General features: G+C 36.6%; 1 protein-coding gene across 2 annotated transcripts in view; it reads right to left on the bottom strand.

Annotated features, from left to right (window-relative positions):
- Nucleotides 1-280: 280 nt before the first annotated feature.
- ELK3 (ETS transcription factor ELK3) overlaps nucleotides 281-22,955 on the bottom strand; it is a 135,714-nt gene continuing 113,039 nt past the window's right edge. For both annotated transcript variants that reach the window (XM_053716952.1, XM_053716953.1), the window contains 4 exons: nucleotides 21,135-21,343; nucleotides 16,058-16,864; nucleotides 3,882-4,004; nucleotides 281-1,163 (listed from right to left, as the gene is read on the bottom strand). In XM_053716952.1, coding sequence (XP_053572927.1) covers nucleotides 1,065-1,163; nucleotides 3,882-4,004; nucleotides 16,058-16,864; nucleotides 21,135-21,341 — 1,236 coding nt within the window. In that variant the 5' untranslated portion in view covers nucleotides 21,342-21,343 and the 3' untranslated portion in view covers nucleotides 281-1,064. The remainder of the gene's footprint in view (nucleotides 1,164-3,881; nucleotides 4,005-16,057; nucleotides 16,865-21,134; nucleotides 21,344-22,955) is intronic.

Genomic DNA, 22,955 nt, shown 5'->3' on the forward strand with positions numbered 1-22,955 from the left:
TCCCATCTAATTTCCATTTTCATTATCTTTTTAATTGTTTTAATGCTTCACAACGCCCATGCTTTATGTAGAAATCAACATCTGTGAACAGGTGCCCTTTTTATCCTGCTTTTATAATTTCATGCAACCCGCAGTGATATCAAGCTGATCCATATTATAGCAAGCAACCTTTGTGTTTTGTATTATTCATATAAGATTAATTGTGTTTCACTAAACACTAAACCTTTCTTGCATCTGTAGGTAGCATAAATATGATTAATGACTCACACAAAAGGTTCAGTTTTGTTTTAACATATTATTTATTGCTTTTTTTGTTCCCAACAGAAAAAAGTGTGAGGCCATATTTCAATATTACATTAAAAGCACTAAATACAAACATTGCTGAAATACATTATATTGGGGAAAATGTAACCCCTTAACGTCAAGAGTAGGCTACATTTCAGCCTTTTCTACGTCAAGGGGTTAAAACACTCTCAGGCGTCTTGTTTTTATTGTTCCCATAATTAAAAAAATAGAAAAAAAAGAATTTACAAACCAATGCAAAAGAAGGCACAGCCGGTTATAGTTTACAAAAGCTCAAGTGCATAACATAAGATGGGGGGAGCAAAGACGGCTTTGCACCGTTTTGTCAAGGCATGGAAAGAGAGTTCAATAGTGCTCAACACTTTGGAAGCATAGACCAATATTTCTTAACTCCAGTCCTCAAGTACCCTCTAACAGGCCAGATTTTTATGATATCCTAACTAGAGAACAGGTTAAATAATCAGCTGAAGGGTGAGAACAGGTTAGTATCTATGGTAACTGATCAGCTGATTATTTCACCAATGTTCTAGTTCAGCTATCATGATAATCTGGAATGGAATTGAGAAACACTGGCATAGACTCATAAAAGACACGCAATACATATTAACTTCCATATACTGGTATAAAACACATCAACAGCATGAGGTTAACATCATGAAAAGAAAGGTGCAATCTGAATGTATATATGTTTACATATCTCTGGACATCGGGGATGGTTACGGGTAAATTATTTATTTAATCAACCAGTCCATAGTGCGACATCATGATTTGTGTACATTTGAAGATAGCAGCACTGGAGACGAAGCTCTGTCTAACCCGGGCAACTGCATTGGTAAGTGACCATTTAATAAGCTTGGAAACTGGAACAAGAAGAAAGGAGAATATTTATTACATTGATCATTCATAAAGAAATTATCCTATATTATAAAAGACAAGTGTTTGTCTGAAGCCGTCATGCGCAGTACAGACAAACACTTGGCCTTAGATTCTATTCTCGCGCACCTCGGCATAGCTGACAGCTGACAGATTGGGAGCGCGAGGTACACAGCATACAAGCAGCTGTGAGATAGGGAGCGCGAGCTACTCAACACCGCTCCCCAGACCTCACAGCTGTTTGTGGCCGACGGGAGCGTCGCGAGGGGCGTGACCGGGCGTCGCGAGGGGCGTGGCCGGGCGGGTGTTGCCGCGATGGGGCGTGGCCGGGCGTGGTCCCGCGAAGACAGAGCCAGAGAGGGAGCAGGAGGGGGGGGGGGGGGGGGGGGGGGGGCAGAGAGCCAAAGAGAAGGGGGGGGGCAGAGAGCCAAAGAGAAGGGGGGGGTGGGCAGAGAGCCAAAGAGAAGGGGGGGCAGAGAGCCAAAGAGAAGGGGGGGGGGCAGAGAGCCAAAGAGAAGGGGGGGCAGAGAGCCAAAGAGAAGGGGGGGGAGAGAGAGCCAAAGAGAAGGGGGGGGAGAGAGAGCCAAAGAGAAGGGGGGTGGGAGAGAGAGCCAAAGAGAAGGGGGGGGGAGCCAAAGAGGGGGGAGAGAGAGAGCCAAAGAGGAAAAAGAGCCAAAAAGGAGAGAGAGCCAAAGAGGGGGGAGAGAGAGCCAAAGAGGGGGGAGAGAGAGCCAAAGAGGGGGGGGGGAGCTAAAGGGGGGGAGAGCCAAAGAGGAGAGCAAAAGAGGGGAGAGAGACAAAGAGGGGGGAGAGAGAGCCAAAGAGGGGGGGGGGCAGAGCCAAAGGAGGGGGGAGAGAGCCAAAGAGGGGGGGGAGAGCGCCAAAGAGGGGGGAGAGAACAAAAGAGGGGGGAGAGAGCCAAAGAGGGGAGGGGAGAGCAAAAGAGGGGGGGGGGGGAGAGCCAAAGAGGGGGGAGCCAAAGGGGAGGGGGGAGCCAAAGGGGAGGGGAGAGCCAAAGAGGGGGGAGAGAGAGAGCCAAAGAGGGGGAGAGAGAGCCAAAGAGGGGGGGAGAGAGAGCCAAAGGGGGGGAGAGAGAGCCAAAGGGGGGGGGGAGCCAAAGAGGGGAGAGAGAGAGCCAAAGAGGAGAGAGAGCCAAAGGGGGGGGGAGAGCCAAAGAGGGGGGAGAGAGAGCAAAAGAAAGGATGGAGAGAGCCAAAGAGGGGAGAGAGAGCAAAAGAGGGGAGAGAGAGAACAAAGGAGAGGGGGGAGAGAAAGCAAAAGAGAGGGGGGAAAGAAAGCAAAAGAGAGGGGGGAAGAGAGAGCAAAAGAAAGGGGGGAGAGAGCAAGGGGTGGGACCGCTGTTCTGAAAAAAATGGCCCGTGTACACGGGCTTTAGTACTAGTACAATATATATATTATCTAGATTGTCAAACTGCACTCATCCTTTGTACTCAGCCAGCTGAGTTTTATTATTTGTTCTACATGATCTGCAAAAGGATTCAAATTCTATCTAATTTTGCCTAAACGTTTTCCCTTAGGACTTAAAGTGATGGTAAATGTTCCCCTTTGTATAAACAGATATGAAATGTTAGCGATATTAATTCATCTGTTGTAATGAGGATACACTTAACTTTTTAATGTAGCACTTCAATTCTAATACCCCGCCATACGGCACTCACACAAAATTCTGCGTTAAAGCGACATGAAACCCACATTTTTTCTTTCATGATTCTGAAAGTGCATGCAATTTTAAACAATTTTCCAATTTACTTCTATTGTTTAATTTTATTCCGTCTCTTGTTATCCTTTGCTGATAAGTTGATCTAGGTACGTTTAGGAGCAGCAAAGAACCTAGGTTCTAGCTGATGATTGGTGGCTGCATATATACTGTATACTGATTGTCATTGGCTCCCCCATGTGTTCAGTTAGAAACCAGTAGTGCATTGCTGTTCCTTTAACAAACAATACCAAGAGAATGAAGCAAATTTGATAACAGAAGTAAACTGGAAAGTTGTTTAAAGATGTATGTTCTATCTAAATCATGAATGGAAACTTTTGGGTTTCATGCCCCTTATCTTAAAGGGACACTGTACCCAAAAAATTATTTTGTGATTCAGATTGAGCATGAAAATTTTTTTTTTCTAATTTACTCCTATTATCAAATTTTCTTCATTCTCTTGGTATCTTTATTTGAAATGCAAGAATGTAAGTTTAGATGCCGGCCCATTTTTGGCGAACAACCTGGGTTGTCCTTGCTGATTGGTGGATAAATTCATCCACCAATAAAAAAGTGCTGTCCAGAGTACTGAAACCAAAAAAAGCTTAGATGTCTTCTTTTTCAAATAATGATAGCAAGAGAACGAAGAAAAATTGATAATAGGAGTAAATTAGAAATTTTGCTTAAAATTGCATGCTCTTTCTGAATTACAAAATAAAAAATTTGGGTACAGTGTCCCTTTAAGCTAAAACTTGACAAAAAATGTAATGTACAAAAGTGTCAAATAATTTTTTAAACCAAAAAAAGAGCAATTAAATATATATTTGCATATATAAGAAATTGTAAATCATTACTTGTTTAGTTATTTAATCATCTTTATCTGTGTAAATACAATTACTTTGTGGGATTTGCAACACTTCAGGCAAGCAACTTGAGACAATAAATATTCCTATGTCTTTTAGTAACTGAGAGATAAATTCACACTTACCTGAAATAAGCTGTTTGGTCCTTGCAGCCTGGCAGGACTCAAAGGAGCTACCGGACTCAGGCTGCTCCAGAAGTGAATGCTGGACAGGAGTGGGCTGGGCGTTAACAATAACCCATTTGGCGTCTGGAAGACAAAATAGAGGTAATGATTCCTGATGCAGGACAAAGGGTATGAGTACTGTAAAGGTGTATTTCAGAGACCTTGTTGGAATAAAGAGCACATTTTTCTATTAGTAAGGGGTTTTGTATGTAGATAAAAGACTACGAGGTTCTAAGTGAGAAGATTATCAGGAAAATGTGTTTTTTATTGGAGTCTTTTGAGTACCATTTTATTGATTAAAGGGAAAGTGTCCTTATAGAATTACACTATGTTGCCTGGAAAAGAAAGCAATGTCTGTATGACAGTAAGAATATGTGGGTGCATTATCTTACCAAATCACAATCATTCAACTTTGTCTAGAATTGTTGCCTATAAAACAGCCACTATAGTGCAAAATATACATGTAAATGTGATTAAACACATAGGTTAAGTACTGTTCAGGAGACACAGAGAAATGCTGGTCCAAAGCAGAATTGGTCAGTGACTCAATTAGCAGTACTAGTTGCACAATCCAACTGTGAGACTCCTGCTGACTGGATCCCTGTCAGTTTTCCACTTTTTGGACAGGCATCTGAGCAGTACTTTTTGTTTAACCTCTTTGGAGGTGTTAAACTCATTTAGTTCCAGCATCACTAGTGCTAAAATGACATGTTCTAACAAATGAGAGTGTGTCATTTTTCCACTATAATGCCCCTTTAAGTCCACTTTTATAATTATTTTAAAAACTGAGGTTAATTTAACTATACTATTCTTTGCTGCCAAAGGGGCATTAAAGGAACAGTCAACACCAGAATTGTTGTTGTTTTAAAAGATAGATAATCCCTTAATTACCCATTCCCAAATTTTGCATAACCAACACAGTTATAATAATACACATTTTACCTCTGTAATTACCTTGTATCTAAGCCTCGGCAGACTGCCCCCTTATTTCAGTTCTTTTGATAGACTTGCATTTTAGCTAATCAGTGCTTACTCCTCGGTAAATTCACGTGCATGAGCTCAATGCTATCTATATGTAACACATGAACTAACGCCCTCTAGTGGTGAAAAACTGTCAAAATGCATTTAGATTAGAGGCAGCCTTCAAGGTCTAAGATATTAGCATATGAACCTCCTACGTTTAGCTTTCAACTAAGAATACCAAGAGAACAAAGCAAAATGGGTGATAAAAGTAAATTGGAAAGTTGTTTAAAATTACATGCCCTATTTGAATCATGAAAGTTTTTTTTTTGGACTTGACTGTCCCTTTAAGTGAATGTTTCTATATGCATTAGACAGCAGACACTGGATTGCAAAATAAATGTTTTAAAAGCATTTAAAGCTGTTATTTACAATTTGAATTTAGTCTTGCAGTCAAGGGACTCATCCCTTGAAAAGCCTATACAGTGCTGATTATCGTATGTGTCTTTTTTCTGTTGCCAATTAGTGCCGGGGGGGGGGGGGGGGTTGGGGAGAACTGCACATATCAATTATTTCTGCTGCAGCATTTACGAAGAGCTACAAAATGCACTTCAGTATTTTTGGTGGAAAAGGAACATTAAGATAATTAAATTACAGAAAAAGCAGGTAAAATAAATAGTAAAAAAATGTTTTTTAAGTGTTGTTTATTTAGTGTGAATCATGATTAATTTTATTGAAAATTAATGAAAGTTTAATATCATTTAACCTTACACCCTGTTGTTTGTTGATAGAAGCTATAAATAACTTTCTGTAAACTGGACCTTTTACCACAAAATTATTTGAACAGATCTTTAACACTCAGTGAGGTAGGGATACTATGTTCCTTCACAAAATGATAGCACATTAGTGCTGCAAACCAGCAGAGACAATGATTTAACTGCCTAATGAATGGTCCCTTTTTCTCACTTTTGCATTAAAAATGCATTAGGCACAGACGGTAGTTTCCTTCTTAATTATAAACAACTTGTACATGAATCCACATTATAAGTGGAATGTATCTAAATCATTAGCAGTGAAAGAAATGGTCATTTCCTGTGCTTATTAGCATATTAAAGGGACAGTTTACTTGAAAATCATTATTGTTCAAAAAGATAGATAATACTTTACCCATTCCCCAGTTTTGCATAACCAACACTGTGATATTAATAAACGTATTACCTTGTTGATTACCATGTATCTAAGCCTCTACAGACTGTTACCTTATCTTAGTGCTTTTGACAGACATGCATTTGAGCCAAGCAATGCTGTCTCCTAAATAACTCCACAGGAGTGAGCACAATGTTATCTATTTGACACACATAAACTAGTTCTGTCTAACTGTGAAAAACTGTCAAAATGCACTGAGATAAGAGGCCGTTTTTAACTGTTTAGAAATCAGTTTGAGCCTACCTAGGTTTAGCGTTCAAAAAAGAATACCAAGAGAACAAAACAAATTTGATGATAAAAATAAATTGGAAAGTTGTTTAAAATTGCATGCCCTCTGAATCATGAAAGTTTAATTTTGACTAGACTGTTCTTTTAATACTTCTTCATTCTATATGAAGCTCATTACAAGTTGCAATATAAATAAGATTATCTATCCAGGGCAGGATAGAATCACCACTAAAACAACATTTGAAATACATTTGACTTTCTAAATGTTTTTTAGCCTTGTGCCATATTTATGTTTTTGGCTAATTCAATTAATGAAATCCAGCTCATGAGCACATATTAGACATCGAAAGCAGTATATGTGACCACAAAATCTGTTTTAGTAAAGGGAATCTTGATGATATTTTAGCTCTATTTATTAGATTCCATATGTGAAATATTTCATTGTGGTACGCTAGTAAATGTAACATATAATTTATTTGTAAAGTGCTGCAGATTCTGTAGTGCTGGGTACAAGTAAGGGACGGGTACAAAATGGCACAGCTTCATGGCAGAGAGGAAATACAGATACATAACACAAATAAATCATTACATGAGGAAGAGGCTCCTGTCCAAAGAGCTTACAATCTACTGATAATGAATTTGTTAATAGAAGTGAACACCATAAATATGCACAAATATACATTAATCTTTTTTTATATTCCCAGCAGTTTATAATACAGAAAATCTAAAGCAAAGGAAACATTAATACACATCAGTTTTACACTGTGCTCTCAGTGTGATACAGCAGAACTATTGTTCAGCATTATGCTGTATGTTCTGCAATACTAAACCTGCTGTGAAAGTGGGCGCCTCATTTTCTAATTTATAGAGAGCTGTGATTGCTGTTTGTGTTTTATATCTATTGTTCTGAAAGGAAACATTCTGCTCCTTTTATATGAGTGTGGTGGCATAATCTGGCATACAAGTTCCTTTTTAATGTAAAATTTTACAAGCAAACTAATCCTACAAAGCAAAGGGAAATACTGTCAATTGTTCTGCATAACTGTGTATGTGCAACACATTAAATATCAAATTAGTTTACAAAACCTAATCAGTGATCTATGTTTACCAATTAAAACCACACATATGGGATCTGCATCTGTATCTAACACAACTGAATAGCAAAGTATATATTTGTTTAGACGCTGAACTATAATGATAGTTTAGTAAACCAGTTTAGCATCACCGTATTATTTTTTTTCTAACATTGTGTTAGTTGTGTCTTTAAGTTCTGCTGAAATGTCCCCAAGCAAAAGATGGTCATATGCCACTAATGTAAATAGTATAAAGACATCTGCTAATTACTGCATCATTTATTAACGACTACTGCTCGGTATTAAATTACCATTGCATAAGTTCCTCATGAAAACAAATGTAACAAATGTGAAAAGGGGCATACATTATTGAATTAGACAGGAAGTTAGACCCAGGATTAAACAGCACACATCCATATAACTAATACCAGTGTCTAACACAGCCAGAGTCGGACTGGGAATAAAAAGCAGCCCTGGAAAATTTGGAGACCAGCTCTATTATCTGTTGAGTCATTACAATGTGCACGCCCCATTTTTCTCACTGGGGATTACTAGGATACTCCTTCCCCCAATATGCTTTTCAAAGTTAAAATATATTAGTTTGTATTAAATAAAAGTGCCAGATTGTTATTATATAGGCAACCTACAACCCAATTGCATCAATTAATCATCCGTTTAAATAGTAGCTTTCCAGCCCCAGCTACTGCAGCCCACCGGGAAATCTCCTGGTATCCTGGTAGGCCAATCCGGCCTTGAACACAGCTTTCAAGCATTCTTGCCCTTACAAATGTTCAGTGTCATTTGTTTTACTTTACCACTTTTGCATTTATTCTTAATGTCACAGCCCCATACTCACCATATCAAATCCCAAATATAGATTACATTTCACCATCACTGAGACCCTCTTTTTTGTAGTTCAGATGAGCGTCTATTTTTCTATCCTAGTCCTTTAACCCACCTAACTACAAGCAAGCTACTGTGAAGCAACCACACAGAGAGCACCATCTGCTATCTTTTTCCATTATCCAGCTAAGGATATCTGTTCCTCTAGACATTTGTCTGCTGAAAACCTAGGATAGAATTCCCAAAAAATCAACACTGCACTACAGTCTCATAAATGTTAACTACAAGTCTCCTACACAGTTCACTTCTAACCTTTGCAATACACTGTCCGTATAACTACTCCATCTCCAAAGCTTCTCTCATGCTGCTCCTACTTTACAGAACTTTATACCTTGCTGGGTCAGAGGGAGTCTGACGATCATTGAAAGCTTCAAGAGCTTTTTGCATGGAATTAACACACAATGCTCAGCTTCAAAGCCCTGAAATATTTCTAAGGAGGCCGGCAGCGGCTGACAACACCTACCGGGTTTACTACACTGTGAGTATCGCTGACATACTAGGAGACCAAATGACAAAGATAGGACCGACTGGCACGACAACAGCAATAACTGCTACAACTCTGACAATATGCACAACTGTGGACACTTTAAATTGAAAAGGAAGCTGCAAATTCTAATGGGCTGGCAGCACTCGAATATTTCATCTTTCCCTCGGGGTGAGACTTAGGAGTCAAAAATGGATACATTCCAATTTGCTGGAAAGTTTTCTTCCTGGGATCACCTAAAATTCTTTAGGGTGCTGATTACTAGTGTCAGTTAAAATAACTTTGCAATAGCTTCTGCCTTAAAGATCTGGAAGTGGCTTACCCTCTTATATGAAGGGAAATCAGTCTCACATCAGAGGAGCTGCTTTTATAACTAGTGATCATAACATCTTATACTGCATCCCAGACTTTGCTTGGTCCAACCACTATTACTAATAACCTCTGATGACTATCTTGTCTGAGACCTTGATTCGTCTTTTCTGCTGTATCTAAATTCTGATTGGTCCTTCCATTAAATGTAATAACTTCTGATGGATTATGGTGCCTAAGACTCAAGGACAAACCAGAACATAGATAGTATAGTGCTGTCAGATACTTTACTTCAGTGTTATTACACTATTTGTATCTTCTGTCTACCTATTTATCTCCTGCCTCAGAGCCCCTGGTTTGTTATATTCATATATCTATACTTACCAGACCATCTATTTAACTCTAGTAGCTGCTGTTGTCATTTTATTAGGGCTTTCCTAAAATTGTATTATACTCTAGGTGTCTCATATATATAAATCCATATGCTTTAGAGTTTTGTTTGCAAACACAGTTATTCAGTTCTAGGGTGTAAGTGCTTAGTGCTAGAGCTCAGTATAACTACTTTATTAATGTGCAGGTTTTAATTTGTATATGTTTATCTGTTTCAAGGGTCCAAAAGTGGTCTCATGACATGCTTCAATTTCGCCAACATTTTCAGTTTAATAGTTTGACATTGGAAAATATAAAAAAATATATATAATTATAATTATTTTTACAATATTTTCTCTTTTTCAGTGTAATAGGCTATAGAGCTATTTATATTGATGTAGTGTATTATACCTCCTTGTGTTTCTTTTTATCATTAAACCTTTAGCATATTATATAATTCTAGATTGATAACCACTTAATGTTGTATCTCGTTAGGTCATAGAAGTCAGAGAGTTACCACCTATATGTTTAGGGGACTCTACACTTTCTAACTATAAGGTAAAGGAGGTAGCACAGTTATGTTAAATCTTATGGGACTATTGTCAAATTGATATGTGTTTTTTACAGATGTATCGTCATATACACTTTTATTGAAAGATTGTCATGGTCATATGCAATGTGCATTTCCTGTATGTAATTTTGGCTATATGACTTCAATAAAAATATTAAAACCCCCCCACAAAAATAGCTTTAATGAAGAGATATAGGCAATTTGCTCATGACTGTCAGACACTAAAATATAAAGCTAGATCAATGGATCTGACATATTTTGATTGCAATATTATGATTCTTGGGCCTCATATTTTTTCCACTTTATCTTTAGGTTTGTTTTAGAATCTAATTGTTTGCAGCTTTCACTCAAATGTCGTGAATTTTATAATTTGTATCTTATCCTGCAATAGAGGCTTTGTCAGAATGGCTTACTGAAGACTTTAACAATCCAGTATTGAAATGGGTTACTTTTTAGTGATGGGACAAACATCACAGATATAATGTCATTTAAAAGATGCTGCTATACAGTGATTTCACAGGATGACAGCTGAAACTCCAGTGTTGGAGAATAACAAAACCTGTTTGTTACTTATCTAAAGACAAAAATGTAATTCAAAACACCAATTCTCTAAACTTTAATATAATTTGATATATCTGTTCTTACTTCATATAATAATTGGTGAATTATTAATTGCTAATTGCATAATTTAATTCTAGTCATAGTTTGCATAGCTATAAAGAGAACGCAGAAGCTTATTCACCCTCTATTTTTTCATATTTTTTTATACCATGCTATGGTAAGCAGCCCTATGCCTTAAAATAAAAGCTAAATATTTGAAAGGCAGAAAGTAACCCTTTGCTGCATTGCACACCTTTATGCACAAAACCAAGTGATATAGTGCAATTTTTATTTTATTTTTACAAATTTTTTTTATTTATTGGTAAAACAAGTGATTAAGCACAATTTATAATACAATATCACATACATATGTAGTATATTTTTTATTGTCTAAACTGACTCTGCTAAAATTTATTTTTAAAGAAACCCCCTTTTACATGTAGCCTTTCTTTTTTTACCTACCATTATGAAACCTTTATTTAGGCATATACTTTGTATGTTGTCAGTTATTTGAATGCTTATTGATCCAGTGGTAAAAAGCTCTAGTTTAAGCCAACATTCAATTACAAGGAATGACTATCGATGGGGTACAGAAGCAATGTATTGGGTTAACGTATATTACATGCATAAGAGTAAAATATTTTATATGTTTTAGCTTTGCTTGATAAAAATATGGAGTTCTAATACTGTCCTCTTACTGAGGCTGAATTTATTTTCTTAAAGAGACATTGTCAAAATTGAAATGCACATGAGTGAATATCATAATGCTTCTAGTTAAATCTATCCCGATCTCAATGACAATGTAAAACTGTGTATTTAAGTTACTGAGCATTCATCCAAATGCTGACTGCGCACTCTACTGAAGAAACAGCCAGTGACGACATAAATAATGCTGCTGATAATTAAAATTTTATAATTTCAATACATGTCAGTGACTTTCCTGTCAAGAGGTATAAGCCGTTAAAGCATGTACATCCTGTATACGGACTGCTGTGCCATATGCACTGTAAAATCTTTAACTGAAACAGTGATAGCTCCAGTGGAGGCTCCTTCATATGAGCACAGGCACACGTGAACCCCCAAAGAAAAAAAAAAGAAAATACATTTTTGGCTGAATAAATATAATTTCTCCAATAACCCCCTATTGGAAAAATTATATTTATTCAGCTAAAAAAGGTTCCGGTCCAGAGTCTCCAGTTTAATAATAATAAAATAAAAAAATCCCTTTTTTTACCGCACGTGCGGTAGAGAGGTATAGCCTGCCATAGCCCTTTACACATTTCTTCTATGTGCCTGCTGCGCCGCCCATAACATATCCTATACCTTTGCTAATCGCACAATTTTTAGTGTGCAAGCGGGGCCATTTCTATGAGCGGGCAGCAGGGGGAGCACTTTTTTTCTGCAGATCTGTACACTATTGGGACAGTTTCACTTTTTCTGCCGCTCTCTCTCACTACCAATTACTGCTAAGATTGAAGGAAAATATGCAGTGGCTCTATACAGAAGGCAGCTAGTGAGGTGAGGCAGCTTCATAGCTTTTATTGTTCTGTTCCAACCGGCATTTTTTTCTTCTTACTTATTAAGCAGACTTGTATTTCTTGCCGAGGGCAGGAATTCATGTGACTGAGGTGATTTATACTATAATTGAGGCGTAGCAATCTGCTTCTGCTGGCCCTTCTGATAACTTGCTGTAACCCAACAGTTGCATAACTGTCAAAGATGCCGGTTATTTAAAGGCATCCTGCACTGATTTTGACCTGTGGTGTCTAACAGCGTGTTTAGTATTATAGGATTTGCTAAGCCATGGGTCATCAGACCTCTTCTGACGTTTCTGATCTATATGTTAATTAGGCTGGAGGTTAGAATATTTCCTTTTCAATTTCACTAATCAGTCAAACACTGAAGATTTTGTTAGTGTGTCAGGCAAAAGTATGCACTAATGCAGGAAATTAAGCATAGTTTAAAAGACTGCATGAGAGATGGAATTGTAAAAAGCGTGCTGGGCTTTGAAAACTATCCTGTTCTTTAGGAGGAGTATTTTTTTTCTAGGGAAGTGCCTCAAATTAAGGCATTCCTTTTAGCCTGCACATTCCCTGCTACTGTAAGTCATAAAAGTGCCTCTATTCATTAACCCCTACACTGCAGGGGTAAAATAGGGTCTATATCAGTATTATGTTGTCTAAAAATGAATGATTAAAAGTACTTACTCCATTGTCAGGGTATGCTTTGGAGTTACCTTCCAGTAGCAGAGGTGTTAATTAGCATATATGTCCTGTGGTTACATTAAAAAATGTGTTAAATGCACTGTATGTAATATTCCAGATCTGGAGAGGAAAGAGTTAATCAGTGAATTATTTATGTGTCTGGCCTGGAAAAAGGAATATTGAATTTTATTCTCTTGGAATTGAGTCTGTTTTGCTACTATAAACAAGTCTGTTGTAAACATTCAGAGGAAGGTACTGTTGGCTGCAGCACTGCTTGCCCCAATTGCTTATGACTGGGATAGTTTACAGTTATGCAAGGCAGCTGCATGGTCCTGCTTGCATACTCACCTCCTGTGTAATCTATTTACATGATCAAAAACAGTTTTTGGAACAAAGACTGGCAGTTTTCTTTAGTCTAAATCATGCCTTTATATGCTTTTTGTTTTTCTCAACTGACCACAGTAATCCTGAATACATCTCTAAGGACCTGATGATTAAAAACTTGCTGTCATAGAAAGAAATCACTCTTTGAGAGCATTATATTGTAACATATGTGTCTCTCCGTCACACTCAGAACCCTGCATAGCTAAATAAACAGTTCTCAATCTAAAATGTGCCCTTCTAAAATTATTTGAGGGACCTCGCAATGCTGACTTCTTATATAATCTGGTCAGAGTGAAGCGTTCTAGATCATCAAGCCCTATGTGAGTAAACAAGTCTTTTCTTACCAATATCTTTTTTCTTCACCCTTGATGGATGTGTTTGTTGTCTTAGTTCAATAATGTACAATTCTCTATTTCACCTCACTCTAAATTGGTCCTAGCTTAGATATATGTGTACTGACACAAGGGGGTGTACATAGCATGGGAGATACTTCGAAAACTTCCTTGATAAAGCACAGGGCAGTATATCCACACTCCCTGACTGTTACTATTGCAATTGCTAACAAATAATTAGTCAGTCAGTAGTTTTATATAGTTGTTATTTTATTGAATTAATCTGCAACAGAACAAAGATCATGTAAAAAAGTTTTAAAGTCACTTTTGATGTCACTAATTAGCTGATTCTTCTGTATCTATTTGTGGCTGCAACAGAGTGTGCCAAGCCTGCTCCATTAGACAGAAGTAGGTATGCAAATCAGCCATCAATTAGCCAAAAAAATAAATTGGACTAGTCATTATTTAGCTTTATGTCCCTTTTAGATGATAGTTGTTTACATTACTATAACAGATGTAATCTTCTCCACATGTTACTTCTATTTTACAAATGGATTTAAAATGTAGGAGAAACAAAATGCTATAACAGCATACCTTCGGCTAGATTATGAGTTTTGTTTTATGAGTAAAAAAGCCTCATAACGCTGCTTTTTCACTACCGCTGCTATTACGAGTCTTGTAGGTATAGCTGTACCGCACACTTTTTTGGCCGTCACGCAACGTAACTACCGCACTTTTTAAAAAGTCCTTTTTCAATAGGACTTCCACAGCGCCGGTATTACGAGTTTGCCTGTCCGGCCAAAAAGTGAGCGGTACAGCCTATAACTACAAGATCTGTACCATAAACTGAAAGACGGTAGTTATGGGTTTTACGTTACAAAGCTGTAGCATAAAACTCATAACTAAAGTGTTACAAAGTACACTAACACCCATAAACTACCTATTAACCCCTAAACCGAGGCCCTCCCACATCACAAACACTAAAATAAAATTATTAACCCCCAATCTGCGCTCCGGACATCGCCGCCACTATAAGAAACATATTAACCCCTAAACCGCCACACTCCCCTATAGTAAACATTAGTTAAATATTATTAAACCCTAATAAGCTGCCCCCAATGTCATCACCACCTACATACACTTATTAACCCCTAATCTGCTGTCCCTAACATCGCCGCAAACCTACATTAATCTGCTGCCCCCAATGTCATCGCCACTATACTAAAGTTATTAACCCATAAACCTAACCCTAACGTAACCCTAACCCTAACACCCACTAACTTTAACATAATTAAAATAATCCCAAATAAAAATTACAATTAATACCTACATTATTCCTATTTAAAAGTAAATACTTACCTGTAAAATAAAACCTAAGATAGCTACAATATAACTAATAGTTATATTGTATCTAGCTTATGTTTTATTTTTATTTCACAGGTAAGTTTGTATTTATTTTAACTAGGTACAATAGCTATTAAATAGTTATTAACTATTTACTAGCTACCTAGTCAAAATAAATACAAATTTACCTGTAAAATAAAGCCTAACCTGTCTTACACTAAAACCTAACATTACACTAAAATTAAATAAATTAAATTAACAAAATACATTTATCTAAATTACAAAAAATAATAAACACTAAATTATACACACACAAAAAAAAGAAATTATCAAATATTTAAACTAATTACACCTAATCTAATAGCCCTAGCAAAATAAAAAAGCCCCCCCAAAATAAAAAAACCCTAGCCTACACTAAACTGCCAATGGCCCTTAAAAGTGCCTTTTGCGGGACATTGCCCAAAGAAATCAGCTCTTTTACCTGTAAAGCAGTGGAAATAACTTGCAAGTTATTACCGAGTCACTCATAATGCAAAACTCGTAATCTGGCCGTTTGTTTGTTATAGCAACTGGATATGCTTAGAAAGTGATGCTCTGTAGACAATACTTGCTACATTCCGATGAACCCTTAAAGGGACACTGAACCCAATTTTTTTCTTTTGTGATTCAGATAGAGCATGCAATTTTAAGCAACTTTCTAATTTACTCCTATTATTAATTTTTCTTCGTTCTCTTGCTATCTTTATTTGAAATAGAAGGCATCTAAGCTTTTTTTGGGGTTCAGAACTTTGGAAAGCACTTTTTTATTGGTGGATGAATTTATCCACCAATCAGCAAGGACAACCCAGGTTGTTCACCAAAAATGGGCCGGCATCTAAACTTACATTCTTGCATTTCAAATAAAGATACCAAGAGAATGAAGACAATTTGATAATAGGAGTAAATTAGAAAGTTGCTTAAAATGTCATGCTCTATCTGAATCACAAAAGAAAAAATTTGGCTTCAGTGTCCCTTTAAGGACCGTTACTGAAAATCTCAGCAGTGTCACTGTGGGGTTTAAATTTAGGAAATAAAATACAAATATTATAGAACCCTGAGTCATTTACTAAACCATTTGTAAAAATAAAAATGAGCAGTTCAAAAAAATGAAAGAGTAAAACATCATCTTACCTGAGCAGTGAAGAAAGCTGGTGTCAGAGATCCTGAGGGAAGTGCTGGGCTATTCAGAGCAATTGATCCAATGTCACTACTAGATAGGAGAAGAGGAGGAGAGCAGATTTCTAGACCTTTGGGCTTCTTAGCTTTTGGGGGCTGATAGGATAGCTTTGTTTTGGATCCTGATGAGAGATTTAATGGTTCCACTGTGTCTATATTGTGACAGTTGTACTCAAGAAACAAGCTCCTCTGCTCTGTTGGGAAGGATAGGTTAGGGGATAGTGATGGGGATCGTGAGCATGGTGATGGGGAGGACACATTAGATGTGTCTAACCTGTGGGTGGACCCTTTAATGGTCATTAAAGAAGGTGCAGCCCCAGCTTCCGATGTAGATGGTAATGAAACTACAGGCCGGACTGCTTGCCTGTCTGTTTTGTTAGTAACAAATCTGATAACAGTTCTGACTTCCTCTGCTGGGCTCAGGACTTTATGCTTTTCTTCTTCATCCTCTTCCTCCTCCACTTGATCCTGCAAGTTTTCTTTTTTGATAACTTTGTAGTTGTCTGTCTGGTTTTGCAGTGAATTGATAGTGAAAGATGAATAAAGCCCTGAGTGAATATATTCATTTCGGCTAGCACTTTTTAAGGTGGACAAGGTTTGCTTGTGCCTCTCTCGGAGATCAGAAGAAATCTTACATTCGCTGTCCTGCAGCAACAAATTCTCCCTACTTATTTCCAGGGCATGGGGGTCCATTTTTAATATCTCCGGAAAGGACACAAACTTGTAGACAAACTTCTGTCCAATGACTTTCTTTATAATGTTCTAAAACATAAATGACATAATTGTGTTTATATATAATATGTTGTAGTACATAGTACAGTACACATAAACATATAACTTATAATGAGCAATTTTATCATTTCCGTATTGGTTAAAATGATGACATTGGTGATGTAAGAATTACAATTTACTAAAAGATAGTAATGCAAACAAATATTTCCCTGCAGACAAGGATAGTTTACAGAAAAGGAAACAGAATGAAAAGAGAGAGAGGGAAAGAACGTAAAGATGGAAAGAAAGGACAAAGGAAGGAATAAGGGCGGGAAATAAAGAAATATAGATCATTGAAGATATATGTAGTATAGGTTAAATAATACAAGGATTACAAATCAAATAGAAAAAAAATCCATCAACACTCCTAAAACAAACAATTGTGTTTTGTGGAATAACAAGAACATTTAGGGGCCCATTTATCAAGCTCCGAATGGAACTTGTGGGCCCGTGTTTCTGGCGAGTCTTCAGACTCGCCAGAAACAGCAGTTATGAAGCTGCGGTCTAAAGACAGCTGCTCCATAACCTGTCCGCCTGCTCTGAGCAGGGGGACAGACATTGCCGGAATTCAACCCGATCGAGTACGATCGGGTTGATTGCCAACCCCCTGCTGGCGGCCCATTGGCCGCGAGTCTACAGGGGGCGGCATTGCACCAGCAGCTCTTGTGAGCTGCTGGTGCAATGCTGAATACGGAGAGCGTATTGCTCTCCGCATTCAGCGAGGTCTTGCGGACCTGATCCGCACTGTCGGATCAGGTCCGCAATACCTTTGATAAATAGGCCCCTTAGTATGAAGCATTGTTGTTACTAAAAAGAACTGGTTAAAATGGAGTCATTGGACTGGGTACTGCTGCCTCTCTAGAGAAAATTAAACTGCATATTGGTTATCATACATATAAAACTGAGAAATGTAAAAGTAAATAAAATGAAAAAATATCAACTAAGGGTTACTGTGATTAGAAAAAATGGATTTACTGATATGTGGTAAATAAAGTATTCAGCTGGTTATTTAGGAAACATAAGTAGAGATTAAAGGGACATGCTACTCAAAATTGTTATTTGTTCCATCTAAAATACAATGTTTTAAAATGTATTGCAGTACTTGTTGTTTGAAACATGCAATATTGTCCCAGGAATTCGCTGTAAACATTCATGCACTTCCTGTCAGTTTCCTTTTAATTTAAACTGCTGGTACTTAATATTTTTATGCAAAACATCTTTTTAAAATGCATGATATAGAATACCAAGTCCCTTTAATTTTAGGCATCATTTTGCAAAAAACTGCATTTAACATTTAAAACAAAAGTTGATGCTGTCAGTGTATCCATAATGTATCATTAAAGGGACATAAAACCCACGATTTTTCTTTCATGATTTAGGCAAAACATACAATTTTATAGTTTTCTTCTATTATCAAATTTGCTTCATTCTCTTGGTATCAGTTGTTGAAGGAGTAGCAATGCACTACTGGTTGCTAACTGAACACTTGTTTTGCTGCTCTTGAGCTTACCTAGATAAACCCTTCAACAAAGGATAACAAGGGAAGGGAGCTAATTAAATAATAGAAGTAAATTGGAAAGTTGTTTAAAATGGTATGCTCTGTCTAAATCATGAATGTATAATTATGACTTTACTGTCCCTTTAAATGGACATGAACCACTTTGAGATTGAATATAAATGGTTTAATTGTGTGTAGCAAAACAAATGATGTTACAACATGGTGACACCCATTGCTTTATGGAACTAACAGGGGGCATGAAACCCAAAAAATGCATTTCATGATTCCGATAGATCATACAATTTTAAACATCTTTCCATTCTACTTATCTAATTTGCTTCATTCTCTTGATATCCTTTATTGAAGGAGCAGTAATGCACTACTGGGAGCTAGATGAATGCCAATGATATGAGGTATATATGTGCAGCCAACAATCAGCAGCTTCTAAACCTACCTATGCATTCTTTTCATTATAGGATACCAAAAGAACAAAACAAATTAGATAATAGAAGTAAATTGGAAAACTTTTTAAAATAACCTGCTCTATCTGAATCATGAAAGAAAAAAATGTGGGTTTCATGTCCCTTTAAACAAGAAATGTAATTTAAAAAAATGTGTGTGCATTGTCCTTCTAGTAAATGTTAAAGGGACACTGAACCCAATTTTTTTCTTTCGTGATTCAGATAGAGCATGCAATTTTAAGCAACTTTCTAATTTACTCCTACTATCAATTTTTCTTCGTTCACTTGTTATCTTTATTTGAAAAAGCAGGCATCTAAGCTTATTTTCTTGGTTCAGTACTCTGGACAGCACTTTTTTTATTGGTGGATGAATTTATCCACCAATCAGCAAGAATAACCCAGGTTATTCACCAAAAATGGGCCGGCATCTAAACTTACATTCTTGCATTTCAACTAAAGATACCAAGAGAATGTAGAAAATTTGATAATAGGAGTAAATTAGAAAGTTGCTTAAAATTGCATGCTCTATCTGAATCATGAAATAAAAAATTTGGGTTTAGTGTCCCTTTAAGTGTTAATTACCCTTTAATGTATTTATCTTTAAATCATATTCATATTTGTTTTTTAAATATAAAGTTTACTATTGATGTAGAGTCAAATCACTCAATCCATTTGCTTTCTCTCGCTTGTGCTCCAGTTCATTGCTGTATGGTTGTCTTCTCAAAGCTGCAATGCCGCACACAAACAGAATGCTCCTCCCATCTGGCACCGCAATGTAAACTGGCGCACAAGCTACAGAATAGGGCAAACTATGTAGCCTTTTGATTGGCTGCACCTCCCGCTTCAGAAGATAAGAAAAAGCCCCGCGGGCATGGGAGGCTTCTAGGAATAGACGTCAACAGTAAATTTGATATTTAAAAAAACAAATATGAATATGATTTAAAGACACATACAGAGTAATGAAACAATAATATGAGAAGAAATCAGATTTACACTTTCTGACAAATCATCTTCTTCATAATAGAATTGATAAGGGACATGAAAGTCAAAATCAGACTTTCATGAATAAAATAAAGCTTGTCATTTTTAAGGAAGCTTCCAATTTACTTCTATCATCAAATATGCGTCATTCTCTTAGTATCCTCTGCTAACAAGTGAAAAAGGAGCCAGTTAAACACATCTGATGAGCCAATGACAAGAGGCATATAGGTGCAAAAAACTTTAGTTTAAATCATCTAAAAAAATCTTAGGCTAATCTGCGCTTTGTATAGATTACTTTTAATTAATACATTTAAATGATATATTTAAATGTTTGGACATTTAACACAACACATTTTTAAGCATAGTATTGAGGCTAATTCCCTGCCTCTCTCTGGTTATTGGTGCCGCCAAGTTGAAATCTACCAGCATTCCAGTGCTATCCTGATTGCACAGGTGCAACAACCCTCCTCTAAATACCTGCGGCACACGTGTTTAGAGCATGAAATTTATTCAATGTTTAGTGTTCCTTTAAAAACATGTAAATGACAAATTTACAGAAAATGAGAGGAAATTGTTCATTGCTACAATATGTATTGATATTATTAGTTAAGGGAATAAAACTGCATTCAGATACATTAGGCAATCATCATTAGTACTGAATTATTAGCCAACGTGTTTTACTTTTCTTTCGTTGTGTGCTTTTTACTTTGGTGAAAATTGTAAAAATCCCCTTGAAAAGGGACATGAAACCCCAATATTTTATTTTGAAAATTCAGATAGATCATACAATTTTAAGCAACTTTATAATTTACTTCTATTATCCATTTTGCTTCATTATCTTGGTATCCTTTATTGAAGGGGCAGCAATGCACCACTGGGAGCTAGCTGAACACAGCTGTTATCCATTAATAAGAGGTATATATGTGCAGTCACAAATCAGCAGCTAGCTCCCAGCTCTTAAACCTTTGCAGGTATGCTTTTCAACAAAGAATAACAAGAGAACAAAGCAAATTAGATCATGGAAAGTAAATTGGAAAGTTGTCTAAGATTGTATGTTCCATCTGAACCAGGAAAGAAAATTTTTGGGTTGAATGTCTCCCATGATAATTATACCATGGTACAGAAGTCCAGACCTTGAGACTGTCCCAGGATAATCTGGAGAGTTAGCAAATATGATATTTGCCTGGGAATGCTGTTGGATTGGGGCAAACGTTTATATTATTCTTGTAATCAGAAAGCAAGTTAATAAACAAAGCAATGGTGCTCTACATTTACAGTTAATTGAATAATCTTTAAAGCTGTCAGTCAGGAAACATCTCACCTTATCATAATAATATCTGAGGGCCCGGCTCAGTTTGTCATAATTCATATTAGTTTTATTCTTCCTAAGTCCCCAAAGCTTGGCCACCTCCTCTGCCTTGAGAAGCTTGAATTCACCATCATTCGATGTCCAGCAAATGAGATGCTCATGTTTCTGATCAAGAAGCAATTGCAACAGAAACTGCCACAGCGTGATAGCACTCTCCATACCTGTAAGATAGAAACGATGCAGCAAGTTACACAATCTGAGCCTATTCTAGTGTGCATGGGCAGCAGTGCACTCGCCTTTCTCCCCCTGACAACACAACAGCGATCTTTCTATAGGAATCTGGGCAATACAGCTTCAGGATGCCTGTATCATAAACCTTCTATAAGAAAACTAAAAGCTAATTTGCATTGCTGCCTTGTTGGCAAAAGGATCGAGAAAATGGGATTTTGATGCACAAAAAACTAAAAACACTTATTAAGAAAATATTAGACATTTAGACCTACAATTATTCAAAAATCCCTAATAACATACTACCAACCAGGACATCAATAAATCTGCTTGTTGCCTTAAAGGGACATTCCAGCCAAAATTGGAATCCCCTTGGATACATTTCAGTTTTGAATAGAAGCATTTTTGTAATAAACATATATTAGCAAAAATGCTTCTAATAAAAGTTATAGCCGTTTCAAAAGTGTATTTAAGTATGCACCGTGCACCAGCATTTCAAATGCAGTACTTGCTCGGAGAGCCTAAGGTGATTGCACCATCTGGTAATGACTTAATTTATTAATTGCTGACATGATACACCCACTGGTGCTCTGAACAGCTGCAGTATTTGAAATGCTTATGCACTGAGAATATCTATGCTTCACATGCACGTGCAGAGATATACATGTATAATGCAAATATGTTTCCATTTAAATATGTAATGTATCTATATACATTTAAATTTTGACCAGAATGTCCCTTTTACCTATAGGAAAATATTGTGACAACTGAAATTCATGGGTGGAACCAACAGACGAGTTGCAGATAACACTGTATTAGAATGTATTTACTATTCATATAAGAATAGTTTTGTTTTTTTCTAATATCCTACAGATTATTGTAACAGCCCTTTTGTTTCTCTGATTATTTCTATGGTCCTATAAGCTAATATACAATTTCACGTACACATTTTAACAGGGTCTCATTCATTTAAAGGGACATGAAACCCAATTTTTCTCTCTCATGATTTAGAAAGAGCATGCAATTTTAAACAACTTTCTAATTTACTTCAATTATCTATTTTTCTTCATTCTCTTGATATCCTTTGCTTAAAAGCATATCTAGATAGGCTCAGAAGCTGCTGATTGGTAGCTGCACATAGATGCCTTGTGTGATTGGCTCTCCCATGTGCATTGCTATTTCTTAAACAAAAGATATCTAAAACATGAAGCAAATTAGATAATAGAAGTAAATTGGAATGATGTTTATAATTGGATTCTCTACTTGAATCATGAAAGAAAATTTTTGGGTTTAGTGTTCCTTTAAGCTCACAAAACAGAAAAGTCAAAATTAAACTTGTGTGATTGAGAAAAAGAATGCAACTTTTAAAATGTTTCCCGTTTACTTATATTAAGAATTTCATTTTGTTCTTTTTGTATCCTTTTGAAAAGTATACCTAGGAATGCTCAGGAAGAGCAATGCACTTTTGGGAGCTAGCTGATCACATCTAGCAAATAACAAGAGGTATTTATATGCAGCCATTTGATAATAGAAGTCATTTGGAAAGATGTTTAAAACTGCTTTTTTTTTATTCAATAAAGTTTAATTTTGACTTGTATGTCCCTT

This window comes from Bombina bombina, chromosome 6, assembly GCF_027579735.1.
Source record: "Bombina bombina isolate aBomBom1 chromosome 6, aBomBom1.pri, whole genome shotgun sequence".
Taxonomy (NCBI): domain Eukaryota; kingdom Metazoa; phylum Chordata; class Amphibia; order Anura; family Bombinatoridae; genus Bombina; species Bombina bombina.